At 37.2% G+C, this 25,588-nt stretch overlaps 2 protein-coding genes across 10 annotated transcripts in view; one reads left to right on the top strand and one right to left on the bottom strand.

Annotated features, from left to right (window-relative positions):
• The window catches only part of LOC108075716 (uncharacterized protein C2orf42 homolog), a 179,811-nt gene that overhangs the window by 18,115 nt on the left and 136,108 nt on the right, over positions 1–25,588 (top strand). For 2 of the 4 annotated variants that reach the window (XR_001770739.3, XR_011445384.1), the window contains exon 4: positions 21,708–21,740. The exons of 1 other annotated variant lie outside the window; for it this stretch is intronic. The gene's annotated coding sequence lies outside the window, so the exon portion shown is untranslated. Of the gene's footprint in view, positions 1–21,174; positions 21,362–21,707; positions 21,741–25,588 lie in introns of all 4 variants that reach the window. One more of the 4 variants, XR_011445382.1, reaches the window with a different exon arrangement.
• Ptp99A (Protein tyrosine phosphatase 99A) overlaps positions 1–25,588 on the bottom strand; it is a 122,945-nt gene that overhangs the window by 14,318 nt on the left and 83,039 nt on the right. For 3 of the 6 annotated variants that reach the window (XM_017168251.3, XM_017168246.3, XM_017168247.3), the window contains exon 9: positions 1,178–1,381. In XM_017168251.3, the coding sequence (XP_017023740.2) occupies positions 1,178–1,381 (204 nt within the window). Of the gene's footprint in view, positions 1–1,177; positions 1,382–11,897; positions 12,694–18,531; positions 18,617–25,588 lie in introns of those variants that run through there. The other 3 variants (XM_070287360.1, XM_041777017.2, XM_017168248.3) reach the window with 2 other exon arrangements.

The raw sequence follows: 25,588 nt of genomic DNA, 5'->3' as shown, positions 1-25,588 counted from the left end.
AAAGGGAGTAAAACCATTATTAAACATTTACTTGTCTCTTTTTGAGGCCCAGCAATTGCTGTAAACCTTTAATTTGGCCTTGTTGCCACTTAAGAACCCATCCGGTGTGACAGTTGAGGCTTTTTATTGGTCGTAAATACTGCCAGCAGATGTCAGTTGCATTCTTATATACATATATTTCTGAATATCGGGCCATCTTTCGGTGGCCATTATGAGCAACGTCAGGACAATGCAGCCGCCTGGCGGTTGCTGTTCGGCTTTATAATTAAATTTTACTCAGCGAAAATGTAAGGGAAAACAATAACGCCGAAGCTGAATTGATTTTTCATGCCACGAAAAAAAAAAATTATAAAAAAAACAACGACAGAAAAAAAAAAACTTTGCCTCTAGCGAAGCTGTCAGCCTTAATTGTATTTAATTAACAAGAGGAACTGCTGACATCTACTTGGATTAAATTTGGATATAATTAAATGTTGCCATGGCGGTTGCCGGCGCGGCTCCTTTGGAATTTTCTGCAGGCGCCGAGAGAAGTGCACCTGAGTCGTGTAATTAAATTAAACAATGTGGGGGGCGCATGTGAGAGAATGCGGAATATGCGGCGCAGCATAACTTTGTTGCAAGTTAATTGCATAGCTGCTGCTCGCTTCCCGCCCTCACAGAAAACCGCCGAAAAACTCCTTCGAGTGTAATGCCACGAATTCCGCGAGATAGATGCTGTTTTGGCAGCCTAAAAAGCAGACACCGCCGCTTCCATCGCCTTAATCAGCGAAATTAGCGGCGGTGTACGATTATAAGCGTCAGAAACAACGAAAAGTGGCAACAGCCACTTGAAACTATTTAATTACAAAGCAGCTTGGCAAACAATTTGACGGGAGCCTCAATTAGAGGTAATAATAGCTCTCGGCCGGGGTTCAAGGGTTTTTCTATCCCCGCCGTGGGCGTCAAAGTCCGTCGTCCTTCGACTTTGGCTGACAGTTTGATGTTCAAGTTGACAGAGGACCAAATCGTGTGGAAAACGGAGGGAATCCTTTGATCGGAATGACCGTTTGAAATTTATTTGCCGTAGGTAAAAGGTTGAATTAATTAGGGCCAAGGGTTGGCAGGATACAGAACTCTTCAAGATCTTTTTTGTATTAAGTTTCCCAATAATTAAACATTTTCAAAATATTCAACTCACTTAAATTCTGCAGCTCAAAGTGTATTAGAGTCTCCGCCGAGTTCCTTGAGTTTTTCACAATTTCCACGCCAGTTTGATTGTCATGAATGTGAAACACATGATAGCCGGCAATGGCTCCGTTCTGATTCTTGGGCGGATGCCAGGACATGGTGATGCTGTTGGCCGACACATCCAAGACGGTGAGATTCTGGGGTTTGCTTGGCACTGCAAAAAGAAGAATAAATAAGATGGGGATGAGTACAAAAAGTCCAAAGTTAAATTTGTTCTTCTACTTAGAGGTCATGTTTCGTTGCATACTTTTCGGCTTAGAGCCCCCAAGGAGTTGAGTAAACAAGGAAGAAGGATTTATGTAGCTAGGGTTTTTGGAATATTAAATACTTATTAGATACTTTTAGGAATTTCTAGAATTTATTTATGCTGTAAAAACATTATTAAATATATTTTAGTATGACATTTTCAGAGGGTTTTCTTATTTAAATTTAAACTTTATTCTCTACGATTTGCGTAGAATTTTCTTAGTCAAATAATACCCAAGATATACCCTCTCTTTGAGTGATTTATTCTTCCCAAAGTTAATTCCCAACTCTTGAGTTCTCAAAGTCGAATGTATAACAATTTTTATGCCAAGCCCACACCCACACCACCGACCGCCAAGTAATCTGGAATTTGTAAATAAGAAATGTTTGCATACTTAGCGGCGTGTGCAAGCCGGATGACGCCAAATGACAATGCATAAATAATTTATTAAATAACAAAAAAAGGCACGGAAACAACAACACATAAAACAGGAAGGCAAGACGAAGAAGAAGCAATCGCAAGTAAAATAAATTGAAATGAATATTTTGTAGAAGCAGATAAAACAATTTATATTCAAATGGCATGTGTGTAGCGAGTGTGGAGCAAAAAAAAAAATTATATATTCAATTACCGAGAGGGAGAAATGGAAAAGAATTGGCGCAAGTAAAGCGCAACGTAATCGAAGCGCATAAAGAAACGGAAATGCGATTGCTAGCAATTTATTATGGCCTGCACTGTGGGGCAGCTCAAAATACACACACGGAGACACACACACCCTTACAGCTGCTATCCTCACTGATGGTGGCTTATAATCCAGCAAAACCAGCAGCAGCGGATGCAAAAGCCCTGGCAATAATTTCATTTGCAAGCCAAAGGACAACACACTCGACCATGTGTGACAGCCAAAGGGGTTGCCTGGTTGTGTGTGTGTGTGTGTGTGTGCAAGTGGCAAAAAGCACTAAATGGTAATTTATTTTACTAATACAACAAAAGCCCGCCCTGCCTCGACCCAGGCAAACGAGCAAAAAGCGTTCTGCAATCAAAAGAACAAATGAGTGACCCGAGGGCCGAGGCAACGGGCACTTGACCCCAACTCCCGAACCGAAGACTTTTGCCATGCAAATGCGATAAAGCTTAACAAAACACACATACTTGTATGCCTCAAGCACTGGAAAAAAATTATTAAATATTTTAGACACATTTTAAATTGATTTTAAAACCCCAAAAAAACTAAACAGAAGTTTTCTATAGGTTTTCCTGCAAATATAAAACCTTTTCCTCTTTATTTGCTATCAAATTGCTAATTAGATAAAAACAAGAAATACAATACATCATAGCATACTTTTAGGCCCAATTTTAATTGTTTTTAAAACCAGTCAACAGCTACAAAGAAGTCTTCTATATTTTCTCCGTTAATATAAAACCTTTTTCTCTATTTTTGCTATGAAAATTTTTAATAAAAAGTACAACAAATCCCAAATTTTCTCCAAGTGCAAACAAGTAAGAAAATAAAGGCAACCCACACATGAACACTTGGCTGAACAGAATAAACAGTCCGCTGTCAATGTATAGAAATTTATACAATTCAATAAATGGCATTTCTACTTTCTTTGCCTCTTCTGTTCTCTTTCACTGGCACTCCTTTCCCAGCTACTCCTACTTCGATTTCTTCTTGTACTTCATCCTTGGCCAGGACTCTGCTCTTTGCAATTGCAAACGGAAATGGAAATGGGAAATGGACAGGCAGCTGCTGCTGCTGCTGCATCTGCAAAAAAAAAAAGAGAGAAATAGGGAAAGGGAAAGGAAAAGCCAATTTATAGACTCGAACTCGAACTATGAAAGCAAACGACTCACTCGAGAGGACCAAGGGCGGCGGTGTGTAGTTGTATTAAAATCAATTAAGCAACAAAGTGCTCCGCACATACACACACCCAGCGATAAATGTCCTTTCAGGCGAATATAGAGAAAGGAGCGGGAGAAAAGTTAATAGGTTTGCCACTCGCAGAAGACAGCTGGCAATTCACCTGGGCAGGTGATGTGCGAGGAAAGCCCTCTACTAAGTGCCAATGATTGGTTTTTGTTTGGCAAATATTACATAAATAATTGAGACTGAAATGAGAGCCGATATCAATCAGCCGCAGAATGATTGACGAGGCGAAAATAAAACTATTTGAAAAGGTTAAACAAGAAAATGTTAGCTTGAAGAAAATTTTAATTACAATTTTTGGTTTTATATGGGTTTTTATTAGGGAAATGCTAGGTTAAGGAGTGGAAAGGATTTACAAAGTAAATCAATTATTCTCGTGACTTAAACTGTTTTTGACAATTTTCAATTAATGAAATAACAATTAAAATGTCAAAAGGAATCAATGAAAAATAGAAAATGTTAGATATTTATTCCCAATATTTATTATAAATTTTTTTTTAAATTGATTTATTTAAATATAAACTCCCAATTTGAGCTTTAAGTAAATCTAAATAATAAATCGAGTTACATTGAAATAAATAGATTTCAAGGAAGACTTTCAGTAAGCAGTGCCAGTTTTTTCTACCCCTTTCTTTTTCCGCCTCAACATTTGACAAGTCCTGGGCCAAATTAAAAGAAAACAATAGGTGGGTTTTTTATTTTTCACCCACTATTTGCTCAGGCTCAGGCGCCGGAAGTAACCAAGTGTGAAAAGCAAAGGAAAATCCGCAAAGCCTGGAAAAACTAAGAGGGGAGAACACTCAAAGCGCGCGCGTGATTATTTTCACAAAGGCAAAGGCAGGAAGTAGAAAAAAATATAGATGTAACTAGGAAATACATACTCCCCGTGGGGAGTCGAGGACGAAAATCTGGTGTAAAAAAAAAGAGTAGAGCCTTGGAAAAACCAATACCGACGACGACGTGCTTAAGTTGTTAAAAACTGCAAACAAAAGGCGGCAGCTTGAGGATCCTTCAAAGGGGCGGCAAGGTGTGTGTGTGTGTGTGTGTATGTGTGTGTGTGTGTGTGTGTGTAGAGCAAATAACATTAAGTTGTCTGAGCCTCGAAAAAAATATATATAAAAACAACAAACAGCTTGAAGGGTACACTCAAAAAATAGAAAAATATATAATTTATGTTAATTTTCTTTATTGGGAAATTAAATTAACTTTAAATTCATTTTTAACTATTTTTTTTATATTTTTTTAAGTTAAATTAACACCAAGTTTTTCTTTCTCTGTTAGTAAATAATGCAAAAATAAATAAATAAATAAACTAGAAGGGGCGTCTGTCAGCCATTGTTAGCCCTCTGCCTTATTTAGTTGTTGCTCTTCGTACTTTATTGTTGTTGCTTAACTTTACGAGCTGCTTTACGGATTTCGTCCAGACGTAAAAACTAAACAAAAGCTGGAAAAACACGGAAAGACAGAGACATGCACACAAACAAACAATTAGAGAATACACATACACACACACACAGACTCACAAAAAATAAGGTAGAACACCCAGGTGACTGCCTTTCAAAAGGCGTCAAAGGCTCCACAAAGGCACAAAAATTATGCGAAATAAAGACCGAAAAAAGGGAGGAGAAAACAGCAACGACAACAAGCTGTGAAAATAAAAAAAGCGCTGCAAAGTTTTGTCCCCCGAAAGCTTTGATGGCCAAGAGCAAACACTGAATGGACCAAAAGGCTCCGCCATCACTTAGCGGAAGTAACGCGGCAGCCATTTTGAATGCACACACACATGGGTATAAGAGCAGCCCAGTGTGTATGTAGTGTGTGTGAGCTAACCTTTTTGAACTTTGATCCCTGAGGGAGAAAAGTCTTTAAAAATCAGGTAGTTTTGGGGAATTTAAATTATTATTTTAAGGCATACTTTTTGGCATATTAAAAATTGTTTTGAGAAAGAGTATTTATGATAATTATCACATTTCCATTACAAAGACAGCTTTTAAATCTTTTCTTTTATTTCCTTAACAATTATTTTCTTCAATTAAACATCAAGTTGGTTGAACTCAACTTAAATTGCATACAATTTACGTTAATCGTTACAGACATTTTGATTAAAGCGATGTCATTGCCATAAATGGCATATCTTGGGACTAGAATGCCTTTTGGCTCTATTTAAACACAAAGCTTTACTGTCAAATGCACAAAACAAAGGGCAAAGCAGCTACAAAACTGACACACTTCAAGGGGGGGCCAACACACACTCACAATTTAGAACTGATTCTGACAAATATATGTATAAATATATATATATGTATATATTTCAAAGTGCTTTTGCCACTCGAGTTGTCAGTTGAAATCCACCGATGACCCTTTTGAATGGGATTTTTATACGGCAACTGTAATGTTCACTAATTTGCAAACGTTTGAAAACCTTTGACATGTGTCTATTTTCGGGTCAAAGCCAGAGTAATTATGTGTGTGTGTTTGTGTTGCCCCAAAGGGTTAATGCAGAGGGTTATATCATTCGAAGAAACACGAGTTGTTTAACTTTTAAGGAAATAAATCTTTAATTGAAAGATTATAAAATCAGCTATTGACCAAAAGTTCCTGAAGGAAAATACGTAATTAAGCAATGCCACCATATTTATCATAGCATACTTTTGAGCTGTTAAAAATTTGTTAGGAAGCACTTGGAGTTTTTAAATCTCTTTAGTAAATGTTGTAATTTAATAAAAGATTTTGCTTAACAGAAATATATTCATCGAATTCTCAAAATAAGAAGTTTGTTAACTCTTTAAAGTAAGCTAGCAAGAATTTGATTCGTTTCACTAATCATTGCATACTTTTAGGCTATATTTTTAAATTATTTAAGCTTTTTAAAAATAAAGCTAGATTTACTCAATAAAAGTGCTAAAATCTCGGATTTTTCCTTAACTTCCAACGGCTCTTTAAGCCCGCCTTTTGGTCTAAAGCCCTCACAAGGCACGGATGGCTAATTAAGGGCGAGTGTCTGGCCAGGACTCTTTTGGCTCCTGGCTCCTTACTGGTGATGCCTTTGCCATGCTCCATGGCCAAGAGCGTTGCGATAAGGCTATATGTATATTGTGGCATGTGGGCAAGAGGTTATCGGCAGGAAGTTGCACATGGAAGCACCATTGGGGTAACCACATCCAGGCACCACAGGCTCCCCCCCCTCGAAAGAGTCAACCTTCCGGCACCGGAGTTTGCTTGTTTTTTTTGATGCTTGAGACACGGAAACTGTTTCGGGTTCGGGTTCTCGGGATCGGGGACACAAAAAACAGGCATCAATGTCACGTTCAAAGTGTCGAGTTGTTGCACTAACAAGGTGTTTATGATTTAAAGCGCCGCTTCGTTTCGCAGGGGGTGGGTGTGTGGGCTCTCGGGCAGACAAAAGGCCTCCTCCATGACAAGTGACTTGGCGTGGAGTGGAAAAATGCCAGAGCAAACACACACACACACACTCACACTCATGTAAGTTGAGCTGTGAGTTTTCCCCTTGAATGGCATTTTTTGTAGGTTGGGGTTGGGGTTGGGTTTGGGCTGTTTTTCTGCACAAGAAAAATTGACATGTTGAAGTGCAGTTAGGCGGAAGTTGTCGCCGAGGCAGCAGCAACATTTTTCTATCTGCCGCCTATTTTTTTATTTTTTTCTTTTTTACTCTGAGTGGGCGTGTCTAAATGCGGGTTGGCACGTGGTTGAGCCATAAAAAGCTGAAAATATTCCCCATCAGCAACAACAAAAAAAGGGCTTATCTATGTTCTTGATTCTGATTTCAGATTTTTTTTTGTTGTTTGCCTTGACACAGAGGCCATCTATCAAAATGTTTTTATTTTCTAGAAATCAAGAAGAAGGTAGTGAAAAGTTCAATATGTTTGAGGTAATCACAAAAATGTATCAATTTGAAGGAGAAGATTTCTTAAGTTAATAGGGAAAATTATGATGGGATTTATTTTTCCGTTTTATTTTGGGAGTTTGTTTAAATTCCCAGCTGGTAATTTTTATGTAAAATACATCTTTTATTATAAATATTACCATTAAATCAAAGTTTTTGGTCTAAAATTAATATTTATGTTATATTTTTTGTCTGGCTTAATTTTTGAATTTACAGAGTATACAAAAATATACCCTAAACCTTCTCCGTGCTTTGCTGCTTATAGTCCTTGAAGTCCTTGCTGGAGCTTCTCCATAAATTAGGCTCAGTACATTGCAGCTGATAAGTAGACAACACACCCATATTTGTGTGAGTGAAGACCCCGAATGACAGGGCGTGGAAAAGCGCAGCTCAAAGGGAGCCCCCGTAAAAAAGAAAACCCACTCGAGTACTTGCTGGAAAGTCTAGTCAGCTGGCTTATCATTTATGAAACGTGGAAAAAGAGACGCCTTGAGCACGCTCCTTTTTGCTAGAAAAGTCCTGTTGCAAATTAAAATCAAGACAGCAACAAAGCCGGCTAAATGATTGATGGCTGTTCGCCTTTTACCCGAGGAGTGAGTGGAGGAGCTGTAAAAAGTTCAATGATTTATGCTTTTTTGGCTGGACCAAATTTGCTGGCTACTAAATGATTGTTTTCATCCTCCTGCGGAGCCCTCACTACTTTGCACTTTTAATGTATTACTTGACAAGTCATGTTCATAACTCAGTGTCCTGTGAACATTTCTGTGGATCGAATGGCAGGGAAACTTTCCTCTGGATCCGGATAAAGTTCAAAATCAAAGTTTCTCTCTGTTTTATTTTTTTTTTATTTTTACTCATAGTTCTCAAGACTTTCTCTGTGTTTTTTGTTTTTCGGTTATTTTTTTTTCTTGGGTAGAGACGCAAATCATTTGTCAAAATACAAGAGTACGTAGCAAAGTTGCCTGTTTTTGCCGTTGACAAGCCAAAAGTTGTGCCAATTTGTATTAGCAACTTCCTGGCGCGCCTGCAACATGTCCGACTTTGGGACTTTCGGACTTTGAGTGTTACCATAATATAGCCAAAGATCAGGGACACACTGGCCAGGCCAGTTTGCTTCTTGGCAAAAACTTCGAGTGGCGAGTGGAATATTTAAGTTCAAAGTGTTTGCGTTGCGGTTTCTGGTCAAGTCGAGACCGAGAAAAACACTATTTTTTGGGTCTTCTAATCAGAGCAGAAAACCAAGGGAAAGTTCTGGGGGAGGTTCTGCAAAGATATTTCGTTTATAAATCAAGAAAACCTATATATTTGCATTTTATTTGGGTTTTAGTAACACAAAAACGTAAAATATATAAATATAAATAAATAAAATGTAATAATATATTTCTACTGAATAACAACACAGACATATTTCACTTTTATCTCACTAGGAAATTACATTTAATTGATTTATTTTACGTTTATGACTCATTCATTATCTCATTTACAAATATCTGCCATTTAAGTACATTATATCTTTGCAAAAAACCCATAAATACTTTAGATATCACTGGCATTCCAACAGTTGTGCTCCTTAAACTATCTGCAATTCATTCCTCATTCATTTTTGTTCTCCAGCTATTAATTCAGACTTTTTTCCAGAGACATTTTCTCGGTTGTCAAAGTTGTTTGTCAACTGCTGTTTGTCACACTGCTGCTGCCGCCTGCCAACTGCAAGTACGTATCTGACAGATACGAAGGCAAATTCCCACGATTTTTCCGCCCTCGAAAAGTGCTCGAGTGTTGCCACTTGATGAACTGCACTTTTCATCGCCGAAAGTGTGGCTCTCCAAAAATTTGTGACAGCTCTCAGCTGGTGGGTCTTGAAAGGGAAAATGAATTTACAAAAAATTAACTCAACACCCTCGCACGCTGCTTGTGGCACTTCTGGCTGCACAAAAGTTGTGGCAAAACAATTAATTAAACTAATGACTCGCTGGAAATATCACAGGCATCGCAGGCAGCAGCGGGTGGTGGTGCCAAAAAATGATTTGTGAAAATGTTGATTCAGCAGGTTTATTAATTAAAGTGTTTCGCCCAAGATGAGTTTACGAAAAACTCTAAACTTTGGCCGTGTAATTACTAGAAAATATTTAAGAGTTCCACACTTCCGAGGCAAGGCCATTGATTGCTTTATTAATTGAAGCGATCACAAGTTCACTGCTGTCTGGCAATTATTTAAATTTGTTCTGCATATATACTAAATTTCTGGGAAAAAACCAATGAATTTGTTTGACTGAAACTGTAATTACTGACGAGAGCAGCCAAGCATTCAAATAAGGTTGCAAAAAAAAAGAATGAATTATAATTTATGATTGTCTGAGCTAGTTGACTGGACGTGCTAATAAGCTGGCAGAATGAATTTTAAAGTGGCTTAAGCTGGTTATTTATAATTGCCCAGGCTGTTTAGATATTTTCTTTAGAAAATTTTATGGGTTCTACCGAACTGTTACTATTATTTAGATTTATTAGTTGAAGGTGGAAATGTGGGTTCTTTATTTATTAATAATTTTTCTGCTGCTCGTATTTTTCCGTCTATTTTCTCTTTACGATGTTATTAGTTTTTTAATAATATCTTTAATTATTTTACTAATTTATTCTTTAGCATTTTGTTAAAATAAGTATAATTCTTTGCTTTTTTAAAAAACTATTAATTGCTACAACCTAAGCTTATTTATGTCCCACATTTGGGGTTTGTTGCCTTTAAAAAATTAATATTTCGTTAGTAAACTTATTTTTGATCATTACGACTCAACTTTAAGTTACGTTTTAATATCTCTTGTATATTTTCGCCAACTTAAAAGACTCCTTTATATATTTAACCTCCTACCTTGCTTGCATTTAACCCCGTTTCTTGCCTTAAACAACTGAAAGGACCTTGGGCCACTAATTTTATTTCTAACCCCATTATGACCACTCCCTTTTCTGTGTGTCCCAGATTTTTTTCTTATTAATTTGAGGGGGCGTGGTTGGGCAGCACCTGCCCCTAAAGACTGCAACCTAATACGGGTTTGGCGTGTGGCCAGCAAATCAGGTGGGCTTCGAGTAGAATGTCCTGCAATTTTGCAGTCTGTCAGTCTGAGCTTAAGCACACGCGAATGCAAATTCGTCTGAGCCAAAAAATTGGTCTTGAGACCAATTTAAGACCTGCTGAGGCAGCCTTCAACAGCGGCGCTCCAATTTAATGACATGCCCATAAAAATAGTTGGCTGTGCGGCTTAACAAATAAAATACCAAATAATTGTGGCCCATAAAAGTTAAGTTGTTAATTGTTTTGTGTCCTGTGTGCGCATCGCGTGTCCTTTCGGCTGGTAGTTGTAGTCCTTTTCGGGGGGCGGGGGGGCCTCCTTGTGAAACATGGCCTCACTTCCAATGAATTGTTACCACTTTGGCCCCCCCGCTGGCCAAGTTTTAACGAGCAGACCGACGGCTGCCTGTCAATGCCCCGGACATATTTCATGAGGCAGGTTCAACATCAAGAAAATTAGAGGGGAAAATAAAAATAGCTGACAGAAATAGTAGTAAATTGCACAGAAAAAAAGGGGTTGAGATAGATAATAGAACTATTTTGTAAGGGTTTATTTTTTACGCTTCAAGTCTTGGAGAAATTAAATAAGTAATTTTATAACAAATTTTAGTAGGCATATTTACTTAAAATTGTTATAATTTTCGTTAAAAATATTTAAAAAGAGTGAATCACTTTCTAAGCTATTTAAATCTTTTATAATTAGAAATGAATAAAGTTTTAAAAGGTTTTATCGCTTAAAATGTAAATTATTTTGGTTTTTAATATTATAAAAATCCACAAAAAATGTTTTCTTGTCACAAAACAATATTTTTATTAATTATAAATTAATTCTTATATTTTTTCCCTCTGTGTATCAACTTAGCCGGGCCCAAAACAATGTTAAATAATTCATTTTGGCCAGAGCTAAAAGTTTTGCGTGAGAATTTTGCCATATTACACGAAGGCAGTGGCAGAGGCAGAGTTGTTGACGCGGCCCCGCCACTCGAAGGGGTAGAATAGGGGGCTGCGTGCCAAACCGGAAATGAAAACTCTCTTAATTGCCTTGAAGTATGCAATTGCTGTTGTTCTTGTGCTGGATTTATCTATGTATTTTATTGTTGTTCCTTCAGCAGATAATAGCTGAGCAACTACACAAGTTCTTCTGCCTGTTTGAGCAGAGGGTCAAGAGGGGGTTAAGAGTTAAGAGAGGTAGAGGGGTTAAGGGTTAAGGATTAAGGGTTGGGGGGGTCGTTGGGAAAGTTCTGCGGTGTCAATGAACCTAGTTGAGCAACTATAATTGCCAATTCTTGTCGATGGCCCATCGAACTTTCTTGTTTTTGTTATTCTTTGGTATTGGAGTTTTATTTTTGGGGGCTGGCCCAGGGCAAGTTTTTCAGTGTTTAAATTATAAAAATGAAGGGTTAACCCTCCATGGGTTGCAAATTTAGATAGTAGAAATGGTCAGAGTTGGGGTTAAAGTTTATTATTGGAATATCTTATATCAAAATTATCTCCTGCTAAACCTTAGAAATAAATCATTTCTATTTACCATAGTTATCATCGACTGCCGCATATGGGGGCGTGGCATCGTTGAAAGCCATTCCTGATCCGCCATTACCATTTCCGTTACCCATTTCACCGGCCACCGGAACCGGAACTGCATTGGCAAAGGCCAACGTGGTGGCAGGCACTTCCGGCGGCTGATCCTGCTGCTCAATGGAGGTGGCCGATGTGCTCATTAGGCTTGGCTCCTTCTCTGCCATTTTACCCGTGGAAGTAGAGCTCTTCATCGTGGTTCCTGGACTTCCCAATTCAGTCTCAAGGGTTTCCCAACCGGAACCGGTAGTCTCGGTCTCCGGATTGTTATTATTAATATTACTATTGACTAGATCGGCCAGATTGCGATCGGAAGAGGGCGAGGTGACAATGATTGCTGGCGGCGACGGGGGTGCGGTAAATGGAGCTGGCGAGGATTGGGATGTGGTGGGCAGGGCGGTGGCACAGTGCTCTGCAATGCTGACGAACAGCAGTAGCTTCAGCAGGGCTCGTAGAAGAGCGTGGAGCTGATTTCGTGGCATCTTGATTCGTTTGAAAATTCCTGGGAAGTCTTGGGGTTTTAGGGGTTTCCCTCGTTGATTTACTCGTTCTTGTGCTTTACGTTTTCGTTCACTTTTTGTGCGTTTTTGTCCCACTGTTCAGTAGGACTTGATTTCTTTGGGTGACTTTTCTTTAAACTTACAACATTTTTGTGCGTTGTTTTTACAGTTTTGTGCTTCTTTATATTATTTTTATTTAGGGTTCTTAGGTTGGTAGTTGGTTGGGTTTAAATGATTTCCATTTTGGCACTAAATATTTATAATAAAATTGTTGGTTTAAAATTTAAGAAATATATAATATTTAGCCAGGTTTTTAAAGAAAAATATGTTAACTCTTAAACATTAGCTAAATATTAATATTATTTTATTTAAATGATTTTTTATTTCTCTGTTGTCTGTGTTTATTATATTTTGTTTTTTATTGTGACTTTAGTTTTTTATTGATTAATTTTTACGGATTTCTATTTTGACGCTAAACAAGCACCATAAAATGTGTGAGGCCTGGAAACAAAAACAGAAAACTACAACAAATCTTTGGTTATCTTCGATGAATCACTTTTTGCTTTGTAAAAAACGCTCTCTTATTGTTGTTATTGTTGTTGTTCTGGTGTAACACATTTTTCAAAGCGGGCAAACCCAAAAAAAAGAGTAAAGAAAAAATCTGAACCCAGAGTTTGAACCCCATCAAGCCTGAGTCCTCACTTCTCTTCGTTTTTTTTCGGTTTACTTTTATTTATGATAATTTATTGCATTTTTTCAATACTCCTCTGCCATTGTTTCAGTTCTCTCCTCGCTTTTAGTATTCTTGTGCCGCTTTTTTCGCATTTTCTTCACACTTTTCTGCACATTATTGTTATTTTCGTATCCCTTGGAACGAAAAAGAGTTCAATGGGGTTCAACCGTCCGCCGGCGAAGATGCAGCCGCCTTAAAAATACACTCCCCATAATATATATACACAAATATATATAGATAAATATGTATATATGCGTATATATAAGCCACCAACAAATTGGCAATGCCCACAAACGATTTGCTGACATGTGTGCGCCAGCTGTGGGTTAAGATGCTGCGCTTTGGGTTAAGAGCAGGAGAGGAGCGCCGGGAAAAATCGCGTAAAATTAATGATTGGGCGTAGAGATTATGCCTGAGGCGAAAAAAACAAACTCTAAAAAAGTGTAGAGAAGCTCAAATTATGCCTAGACTAGGGATGACAGGAAATATCGATATAAATCGATATTTAAGGTTTTTTATAATTCGACAAACTGTTTGATTTAAAAGAAAAATATATTTGGAAGAGAAACAAATAAGTTTAAAATATGTTGAAATATATTTCAATAATTATATTATTGAAAGATCGTTAAGTTCGATGTTTTTCGATTTTTAATTTATCAGAAAGTTCGATATTTCATCGATTTTTCATATACCAGACATTTTCTGTCGATAAGTTAAATTCAATAAAACCTAAAACCCCAGTTCTTTATTTAAATTTATTTCTACTCCAAATGTATACATTTTTTCTATCTTTTTTCATTATTACAACACTATTTTTCCAACTGTAAAAAACATAAATGGATGTGAAGCTAATCGATCTCAATCCATAAGCTGCCTAAGCACTGCAATTTGGAGTCGAGTTTTTCCATACACGAACCCTAACGACACCGGATAAGTGAAACATTCCATCACTTTTCCGTTCCTCTTTGTTCTGCCAACAACAATTGCACTGCAATAAAATGCATAAAGAGAAAAAAAGGGGGTTGGGGGGAGAGTACAATAAAGAGAAAGACAGAGGGGACAGAGGAAGGAGGCGGATGGAGACGGGCAAAGTGCAAATTACAGGGAGCTCGTGCTGATTCATTCAGAATTAGCCTCAGCACGCTATATTCTCGGGGTCTTTTGCAGTGGAGAGAAGAACAGTGGAGATTCTATGAGATGGAATTACAAAAATCAGAGTCAATAATTACAGTTTTTATTATTATTTAAACCACTTTTTAGTAATTTTTATAAGTGGGAGTTTTTTAATGAAGGCAAATATTTATATTACAATTTTTTTAAAGCGTACTATTTCCTTTTTTTTTATATGCCAATTTTAGGATGTGATAAACAGGATTAAATATTTTTAAATAATTTTGCGAATATTCTTAACAAAAATAAAATTGTTTTAAAAGATTTTTGACTATAGTAGTTGACAAAAAAATACTTTAAAATTTTCCTTGAATTTTTTAAATTCTTGTATCATAGTGTTCACTAATTAGAGTGTTTACTGTTCAGTATTTTTGCTCGTGTTTGGCCAGCTAACCGCAACCGCAGTCAGCGTCGCCGTCGACGTAGCGGCTAATTAGCAGCTCATCAAATTGCCGCATGCAAAAAGTAAGCCAACGAGCCAAAGCTTCGGGTGTAGTCTTAAGCGTTACACTAAGAAAAATCGAAAATAAGTAGAGCCAAGTTTAGAATACAACAAAAAGATTAAAGAAATCAAGTTTGTAACTTGATTGAGTCATGAGTAATCAATGAAAAAATAACTCAAGGCTCTCCTTGCAGCTTATTTCCTCTCTTCATTTTAAATATAAATAAATATTTATATTAAACCTATTTTTAATCAAAAAGTCTTTATATATCCCTTAATTTTTTTAAGATTTTCTGACATAACATACAACTTGCTTATGACATTTGATACACATTTTTCTTTGTGCCAAAAAGACGCACAGATGTGCCGGCTGCTGGCCACAAGTAAGAGGGGGTTTCTTCTTTTTTATAAAAATAGAAACACACAAAAGATTACTCTGAAACCAGAGATAAAGGCAGAGAACAGAGCAGAGAAAAGGAGGTTGGAGGAAACACCATAAAATGAAATGGTTAAGCGGGTCGAAGTCGCGTTCAAAGTCGCTGATCCAACCAGGGAAATTGGCCAATCAAGCGACAATTGTCGGCCATTTGCGGGGAGAGTAAGTGCTTAATAACGGTCACAGAGAGAGAGGGAGGGAGGGAGGCACTCCTAAGTGGACACCAGTCGGTGTCTTCCCCGATTCTCTGATTAGCATTCGCTGATGACCCCGACTATGACAACAACTGACAGATAATTGAAAATCACTAAAAATACAACATACAACTGCGGGGGAAAATGGAAAAACGAATGAGGGCTCTAGACAGAAATCAATTGGCGGAAGGCAAATTGCCTGACAACTGCAGACCAAAATCTAGGAAAAAGACGATGAAATTTGTGGTCTAAACTAAGGGATATCTGGGGATTTTTATTTGAAGTTAAAGGAAAAGCAGAGATATTTCTTATCTAATGCTGGATTTTTTATTTAAGTTTAATTTAATTTAATCAAATTATTAAATTTGCTAAATGAAATTAAAAATATGCTAAAATTTGTTATAAAAATTACAAAAACTTTTTTTATAATAAAATATATCATCTTATTCCAGTTACCTTTCACTTTTTATGTTAATAATATACCCTTGCTATCCTCAATTTAATAGGTAGCCCAAAAAACAGTGGGAAGTCCCCATTTACATGTCCCAGTGTGTGTCTTTCTATCTTTCACTCACACTCGGACACCACATTGATACTTATAAAGGCTGGACAGATAGATACATAAAGACATGGGGTTCCATTATTCACTGCCCGTGGATATAGACGAAATAATAGACAATTTGTCTGTCTCAGTCTTTTGATAAAAAGTGAAAATGTACAGGGGGAGTGAGTCTTTGGAATAATAATCTTAGGTAACCGGAAGAACTGTGTGGGATGAGAAGGGTCTTTTCTATCGGAAATATGGCTTACAACGGTTTGGTAAATTAAGCTGTACGATAAGAGTGGGTTGTTAGAGGCTGTTTGGAGTCAAAGATATATAATATAATGCTAATTTGTAAGAGTTTAGGCTTAAACAGTAGCCAAGTTATAACAGCTAAAGGAGGCTAAGTCAACACCAAATTGAGATATTTAAACTATCTGAAATACTTCAATATTCTTCCCAAGATATCACAACAATCTCAGCCTTTCAGCACTTACAACAACAAATAAGGGAAATAAGTGTTGGCCATTCCCAACTAATGATAACATCATTAAAACTAAGAACCATGTTCTCTAGAGTTCAGTTCTCTTTCCCCTGAATTATTATTAGACTCCAAACAATTTCCACCCACCACAACTCCTGCTAGAATCGAATGCATTTCCCTGGAAGAGCCACTCGCGTGCTGAAAACTTCACTACCTCTCGCGCTCCTAAAAACAAACTGTGACTCCACCCACCTCGCCGTAATAAGCGTGAGATTCTTTGATAACCCACATCTGGGCCGGTCGCCCCACTTGGGGATCTGTTTGGTTTTGGGTTCTCCAGTTCCATCTGCCGGAGTTCCAGCAGTTTGTTTACTTGAGAGCCCCCAATTGCTGCCTCCTATGAATGGCCCACATTGTGAGCTGCGATGAAATAAAATCACTTGTTTGTTTATCCAGCCAACACTTCGAATGGCGTTAATTTGTAAGCCAAACAAATGTGTACTTAAATGCAGTCGAAAAAGAGTGAAAAGCTGCTGGGCAGGTGACTAAAAGGTACAGAGGAAAAAAGGGAAAGAAAAAGTTATTAAGGTTTATTTTTATAATATTTTTTTTGACAATTATTTTTTAGGGTTGTGGGTAAAAGTAGTTCAAATAGAAGAATATCATGTCATATCGTTTTAAAAATATATTTAAAAATTTCATCTTTAAGGGTTAAGCTGTGAATTTTTGATCCATAAATGGATTTTATGACTCAACAATTATGATTTTTATATCCCCAAAAAATATACATTTTTAACTCTTGCTGACATTTTTCCCTGAAGTGTGTCCCAAAATGTTGACAGTCATGGGCTAAGGTCAGTGCACTGAGTGTGCGAAAATAGATGAAAATGTATGAAAATGGATGGAAGTGAACATCGCGCATGCACCAAGAATACGGTTGTGGGGAAACCAGAAAAGGAGGAACCCGGAGAATCCAGAGAACTGGGAGAAACCGGAACCGGAAAATGAGGGAAACGGAAAAACGGGAGCCCATGCGATTATGGGATGTGCGAAAAATCAATAGACCCGCAGTGCACGTGCTACGAAGGATACAAATTCGATGGCAAAAAGGGGGGAACACACCCCCCTTGAATTCGCTGCAGAAAATGCGAATTGTGAATGCGACCCAGCCCCAAAATCCAAGCCGGGAATTGTGTCATTTAACTGTCAGCACGAATTGCGCAGCTCGAAAAAATATATACATTTCGAGGGGTTCTCCGATCTCTCCCCTTTTCTCTGTGTAGTTTTTCCCCCCATTTTTTGATTTTCTGCGGCCATCCGGTGGCTTGAAAATATGCTAAATTATTGACATAATTTGCTGGGTTTTTAAATGGTTTTTCAAGCGGTAAAATGTCAACAAAACACACACACTGAGAGCGCGGAAAGCAGAGAGAAGGTTTCCAGCGGAGAGCCAGAGAGCGGCGGCAACAGCGATACTCGTTTTGAGCGGAGTTTGTGGGTTCTTTTTTGTTTTATTGATTTCTTGAAAGGTACACAAAATGCTATTCGCAACAACAACAAAGGCGCCGAACAAAGGGAGCCAACAACAACAGCAACAAAAATAAGAGCAGAGAAGAAGCAATCGTTGGAACTAAATATTTTTCTAACAAAATCCATATTCATGGCAGATTATAGCGCATTTTATAGTTATTATTATTTATATGTGACATGGTTTTATGGGCTCCGTATTGTTTGGAGTTTTATGGCTTGGTCTCTTTGGTTCTTTGAATCTGTTGGGTTTTCTTATTTGTTTTTTTGCACTGAATATATATTTTATTTATGCGGAAAAGATACTAAAAAGTATCTCATGGATTTCTGGTTCCGTCACAAAAAAGGCGGCTGCTGCGCACAGAGTTTTTTTTTTGTTGTATTTTTTCGCCACCACCAAACACAGACACAGACACTGGCTTTTCCGCTGGTTTTCCGCAATGTGTTTTCCTTTGATTTTCACTGTTTTTCAACGTTTTTCCAGCCTGTCATTACTTTGTGCGAGTTGTTCTATATTTAAGCAAACTGAGACAAAGGTTTTTATTTAATTTTCATTGCACATTTGCCTCTTTTTACGGGATGGCCACAATCAGAATTTAAAAACCACAGCGACGAGACGACGACGACGACGGCGACTGATGATGATGACAGAGCGACGCGACACACAGAGAGAGGGAGAGAAAGATACGTAGATGGATTCGCCGCGGTGCGGCGTGCAGATGAATTCGCCGCTTCAATTAAAACGGCAGCTGCTAGTCAGAAAGAGAGCGAAAGAGCGAAATGCTCTCTCAGAGAGGGTGTCAAACTCGCTCGAATGTTGAGGCCCAGCAGCGAGTCGAGGGATTTTTCTTCTTCCGGGGATTTTCTACCGCCTTTTGGCGCGAAATTTGAATTGTTTTCATTTTTAAATGTTTAGATAATCATTTTATTTGAGTTTGTTACGGAAATTTAAAATGTTCTATATTATCTTTAGGTCATTTTTTAAATACTTAAAATATATACTAAAGCTCAGTATTTAATGTTTATTCTCTCCCCAAAACTAGTAAGAACTCAACATATAAGCACAGCTTAGGTTTAAAATAAATTTTTCTTTGAATCATCATATTTTCTTATAAATATTTATCTTAGTTGATTGGAGAAATATACGATTTTTTTACCCAAAAAATTATAAGTAAAATTAGAAATGATGTATTATGTATAAGAGCTCTTAAAATTCAATTTCTACGGCCACATAGTAGTTTAAAACATACAGATTCCATTCATAAACTAACCAAAGGAAAAAATTCCCACTTTCTGGCGCCAAATTTGAATTCGCTCAGCTTGGTTATGTGATGTCATGTAGCAAAAATCTAACATTATAATATTTCCTGCTTAATTGAAAATATTTGCATTATCATTAAGTTAGCTTATCATTCTTATTGGGTTATTGGAAATTTTCTCTTTATCGCCAGACTATAGATAACACCTATCAAATGTAATTAGTTTGTAACGCGCCCCTGGAGATTAGGACGATACCGGGTAACGTCATATCTGCAGGCTAAAGATAAGCGTTGGTGTAGATTTTTTTTATATATTAATAAATATATATATTGGATTTTCTGTGCTTTATTTTTGATATATATTTGTATCTTATTCACCTATTTTGTTAGTTAGTTGCAGATTCGAGGTTATAATAAATTAGGGTCTGCTTTAAAAATAGTTTCCTTCAAGTTTTAATTTCTCTAAAAATTAATTGTAACTTTAATAACGTCCTACTAACTTCTCAAAAGTATTAAATCGATGCAAAACCGGTTAACCGAATTAGGATTAAATTGGCAGCCCTTCCTCCTTTTATTGCTGTATCTGCTGCCAGCAGCAGATACATCATTAGGCATTAGAATGAAATTACCTGCCTATGCAGGGAACCACTTGAAAACTCATTATAGCAGTATGGCAGTAGCTGGCGCACATATTCAGGAGGCAGAGCGTAGGACGAAGGACTCGGGACTCCACTAACTGGCAGTTACATCAGTCGCAAAAGTAGGCGTTGCCAAGTCGCCCCAGAGGCGTTAAAGCACTTAGATTTATGGCCCTACACGCACACACAGCCGAAACACGCCCACACACACATTTAAACAGGGAATATATATATATAAAATATATATGAATAAAGGATATATATAGACGTGTGGCATATAGCCTTTGGCGTAGACGACTTTGACTCGTTTTATGCATTTAATAAAAACTTTCACTTGGGCGCTTGCACTTTAGTTTTTTTCTGTTTTGTGACAGAGAAAAAAAAAATTATAACATTATTAAATATACAACAAATGTTCTATATTTTTAATTAAATAAATAAAATGTTCACATTATACCCGCTACTTTTTAGCACCAAAGTTTCCCAAGAAAAAGTAAAAATTACAAAGAAAAATCCCACATAAACACGTATATTTTTTAATCCCGTTTTTAGGGGCTCAACTTTGAAGAATTAAACAAGTTGAGTAAGCCACAATTTGATGCTTAATTTTAATAGGAATAGGGTTTTGCTCAGTGCCCTGTTGCAGCAGCCTCAAAAGTTTTTCACCCGCTTGCATTGAAGTTAAGTACTTAAAAAGCAATTTCCCGTGCCCCCATGCGCCGTTATAAAAAAGGGATGCGGCCCCAAATGTTAATGAAATGATTTGAATTATGCTTATGCTGGGAATATAATATTTTGTTTTTTTTTTGTTTCTTTGCCTTATTTTGTGGCTTATTAAAAAGTTAAAAGCCAGGCGAGGTGTTGCCGGGCATGACCAATAGCCGATAGCACGCCGCAGCTGCCAAAGGAGTTTTCGAGGCTGCTAAAGTATGAAAAAAGCATAAAACCCATCAAAATAATGTTAATTCATTAAGTGGCAGTAACTTGGTCGGGCGCCCAAGTGTAGGCTATAAAAATTTAACGTACAGAAGGAGTCGTCGAAATCCGCCGGAATAGGATCTGGAGGGGAAAAGCTCCCTCCCGCCTGCGGGCTCGACGGTGGCAACGTGCACAAAATGAATGATTTTTATTTATATTTTATGGCTTCTTTTTTGGCCCGTAATTAGAGCAGGTTTATGCCGTCCAGGTGTGTGTATATCATGCCGCAGCAGCTCACAATAAACTGGAAAATTATGTGAATGAGTTTTCTCAACTTTTTTTTTCTTTCCTTTTGCCTTTGCCCCTCCGCCTTTTCCCGCTCTTCAAGATTTATTCGCGGCACATGGCACCGGCGCAGGCACAGCCCAAATCCAAATCTAAATCCAAACCAGAAGGTAAGGCAGACCAAATGAAATGAAACAAACAAGCAAAGTTAAATGAACAACTTTTGTGCATTATTTATCTGTAAAGTGTGAGAGCAGCAGTGAGAACAAGGCAAGATACTGGATTTAAAGGTAAAGGTCGACTAAGAAATGCTCTTAAAATTATAATTAAGAAAGGGAAGTTGCTTAATAATATTCTATTCCAATTAAATATAATAAAAACACCAGAAATTTAAGAACAATCTTCTTTAATATTTAAAAACTCTTTAAAATTATCCAAAAAATATGCTATAAAATGTATAAAATTGCAATAAGGATATAACGAAAAATATTGCATAGTTTAAGGCTTAATTTAAAGTGATTTCGATATAAAAAGGGTTTTTTTTTTCAAGTATTTTAATTAAATTCTTCATTAAAATTATATTTTGCTTGCCTTTATGTTTAATATTTATCGTATTGCAATTTATTTTCTTTACAGATTTTATAGAATGAACTATTGAAACCTCTTTAGGTGAGTACAAATTTAACAGAATTTACTCTAAAAATACTCTGCAATATCATAAATGTTTATACACCTTAATTCAACATCAGATCCTTCTAATATCCAACATACCCTCTAGCGAGCAAAGCCATTTAGAGGGCATGATATGGTGGTTATAAAAATCATAACCACAACTGTGGCTAAAACTCGGTTTATTTTACATGGGCAGACATTGCCATTGGCAATTTGCCCCCTACCTATCCTCCCTCTTGACTGATTTAAAGGCTCTCTGTGTGTGTGTGTTAGCCACTTAGTAAATATTTTATGAATTATCTGTTTTCTATTAAGATATTTTAGCCAAGAAACAAAAATGTGAACCGAGAGACAACCGCAAGGCCATCGAGCTTAGCTGAGATGAGCGCCATAAAATCTAATAAACATAAGTCGGTTCCTTAACAATAAAAGTGTGTGTGTGGGTGTATGTGTGTGTTTGGTTTGTGGGGACACTGAAAGAAAATAAAACAGGAAAAATTGAATTTGAAAAGAAAGAATCCTATTTATTCATTTTTATAGCAAACTTTTAACACAATTTAAAAAAGATGTTAAATAGTATCTGAGTTTTTGTTGACTTTTCCATAAGGAATGCATTTTTCATAATTTTTTTCTCAGTGCCTGCGTGTGTATTTCTCTCAGCTTGTGTGGTTTTTGTGATGTTTTACGAGTTCGGGGTCCCCATAATGTTACCTTCTCCTTTTTAAGGGGTCCTTATTGATACAGTTCGCTCTCGTTTTAAGGGAAGACGCCCTTAGGGATGCGATTTTTAATATGCATTAAAATTAATAAGAACACGTGTCCTGCTCTCGCACCCGCATCGTCAGTGTCCTTGCTGTTGTCGTCCTCATAATTCCATTTTATCGCGCACAAATTTTTATAGCTGCGCCGCAGGCGTCGATTTTAAATAACGTTCTTCGGAGTCCCTCCCTCACAGTTTTCTTACGTTGATTTTGTCGCCATTTTGGCTGGTTGTTAATTTTATGCTTATGAGATAAGAAATTGTGACAAAAACGCTGGAAAATTTATGTGCGAAGCGAAAGAAGGTGCTCACGAGCATATGAATAAGAGATTTTCGTCTTCGGCCCCCCCGAAAAATGCGATAAATGCGGCTTCTTCATCAGCGTTGCCATTGAAAAGTGTTCCTGGGAAAAGTGGCATAAACAAGTTGCCAGGGGATATACATATAGAGGTATTGTGTGCGATTTGCTATTTGTATTTAGCCCTGAATACATTATCCCCTGGCTGAGTCTTAGAATGGGTCTCAATTGATCACACTTAAATGCTTTTCAATGGGCTTTAAAGTGGGATATAAGCGGAATATGTGTGTTGTAAACTAATAACTTTCCGCTTCACTAAATTCATATATTTATGTATTCCCTGCTTTAATAGCAAACTAGTGCTCATGTTACAACAACACAATTGGTTTTGTAGTCAATCAAATCGAATCAAATAACATTTAATGAGCCAATCACATATCATTTATCTCGTTTTTCCCTGCACTGCACAAAAGTGAAGCTTGCACAATAACAAATCGGATTATATTGAATTTCCGTGTTGGCTGTTATTACCCCTTTTTGGAGAACCCCAACCGGAGATGGCTGCCGATTAATAATTGCACAGACACACACGCAGTAACCATACCGAGTGCGAGTCGGAGTCCGAGTCACGAGTTCGAGTGGGAGCACATGTTTGCACATAGAAAAATATGGCTTGAAGTTTAAAAGAAATATAAAAGATTTTAAAGCTTAAATCTGAAATCTAAGTAGATTTAAAATCCCTAGAAATGCTGTCTAAACAATTTTTTTTAGATATTTTATTGCATACTTTTGGGCTTATTTTAAAGAGATTTTAAAACTCTGATCATTTCTCTTGCTCTAATTTTTTCAAGTAAATTTTACATTTAAATAAAAATTTAATTTTGATAAAAATTATGTACATTAGACCAACATTTTGAACTCATTAGGGCTGCCTTAGTTTTTGGTTGTTTCATTCCATTTTTAAGCGATTTCTGTGGCCTTTCTTTCCGTGTCTCTTTAGCCATCAAAGTCAAGTGGGGGGGACATGTCACTGGGAAATTGGAAGGAACCAGGACCACGACTAGTGCCGGAGTTAGGAGTAGGAATCAAAATCACAACCACAGACATAGAGAGAGCGACCAAGCCAATCCCAGTGCCCCCAGCTAAGTGGGTCAATTATGTTGCAGTTGCTCAAGTCAGGGGCAGAGGCGGTCAGGGGTTATAGGGTTGACATTGGGTTCTCGGATACTGCTTTGACAGTTACCATTTGGCCCCGAAATCAAAGCAGTTTCGCCCATCATCATCATCATTCGATTGGACCCCAGGGCTGTGGGTTAATTATTGTTTTATGATTTGTTTGCAGGGGGCTAACTCTGCTGCTTCTGCTACCAACATCGCCTTTGTGCACCGTTATGGACGTGGCTCATACGCCCCGAGATCTTTTGGCAAACGGGTTAACCAAGCATCACAGGTGGGCGAAATGCAATTACCACGCCCAGCACTCGTCCTGCATCCTGCAGCCCCGCTGTTTAACTAACGAACAATAAAACGAAATTGAATTTTGCGCTTTTAACGCCAAACGCACAAAGGCAATAACTGAAAAAGAGAGAGCAGCTGTGAAAGCAGAGGGGGTCAGGTGTCCGCATGCAGGTGTTTGAACACCGAGAAAAAAATAAACAAAATACTGTAGCAATATTAGTGGTACAGTGGGACTTTTTTTTGTTTGATTGCAATGAGTTTTGTTTATTTTATAAGAATTCTGCAAAGCAGGGACAGGAGACTATTACGAATTTATATGGCATATATAAGACATACATATTTCTAAATCACTTTTGAGGGTGTATATCGAGAGAAAAAGAACTTTGATACTAAGTGTTTAGATATCATGTCGAGAATATCGTAGTTTACTTTATCGAAATTTATCTAATAATTGATAAATATCGTATTCACCGTTACAATATTGATCTTATCTAATTTTTACGAACTATAATATTTGTGAAACTTTGTGATATATCTTAGCTACAGTCCGATATATTAAAGAAATTACCAAATTATCGAACATATATCGATTTTAAAATAATAGCGATACAGTATAGATATTTGAATATTTGTTGTCATCCCTAATTTACATATGTTTAGATAACTAATAAGAAAACTTATGATTTCTTTGGTTCTGCACATATCCTTCAAATTACGATTTATTTAATTCATAACCCCAAACATTTTCTCTCAGTACCTCGGTATTTGTGTTAGTGTTAGACCTCCCCAGTTGCATTTTGGTGTAGCATTGCGTGCGACACGTTGTTCCAGCCACCCGTAGCATTAAGCCAATTATATAGTGCACTTTTGACATTAAATTCGATTCAATTTATTTTGGCTGCCGCCGTACTTTTTGGCCAGCGGCTCTCGGACCTCTCTTTTTCGAGGAGGCAGCAGGACCTCCCCCTGGTAAATGTTCTTGTTATTGCTCGTAGCTGCCTCAAAGGGTTATTGTTGTTTGCACGGAATTTAATTTCATGCTCTCACACACACACACATCCGAACACTCATCGCAATTTGCCGGTTTGCGTTGCTACAAAGCAGCGGAAATTATCCGCTCGGCGTTGCTAAAAAATAAGTGAAAAATATTGCATTTCCATGGATTTTGTTCGGGTTAAAGTTTGAATGATTTACAAAGACTGAAGCTACTTTAAATTTGATTTTTATAATAAGAAATACTTGAAAAATTGCAAAAGAACTTTGGATTAGTATTATTTTTTGGCTCTCTCTGAGGAACATGATTCATTGTTCATTGCTTTCAGACCACCT

Source organism: Drosophila kikkawai, chromosome 3R (genome assembly GCF_030179895.1).
Source record: "Drosophila kikkawai strain 14028-0561.14 chromosome 3R, DkikHiC1v2, whole genome shotgun sequence".
Lineage (NCBI taxonomy): Eukaryota > Metazoa > Arthropoda > Insecta > Diptera > Drosophilidae > Drosophila > Drosophila kikkawai.
Note: the sequence above shows the minus strand (reverse complement) of the source record. Positions and strands in the feature narration are given on the sequence as shown.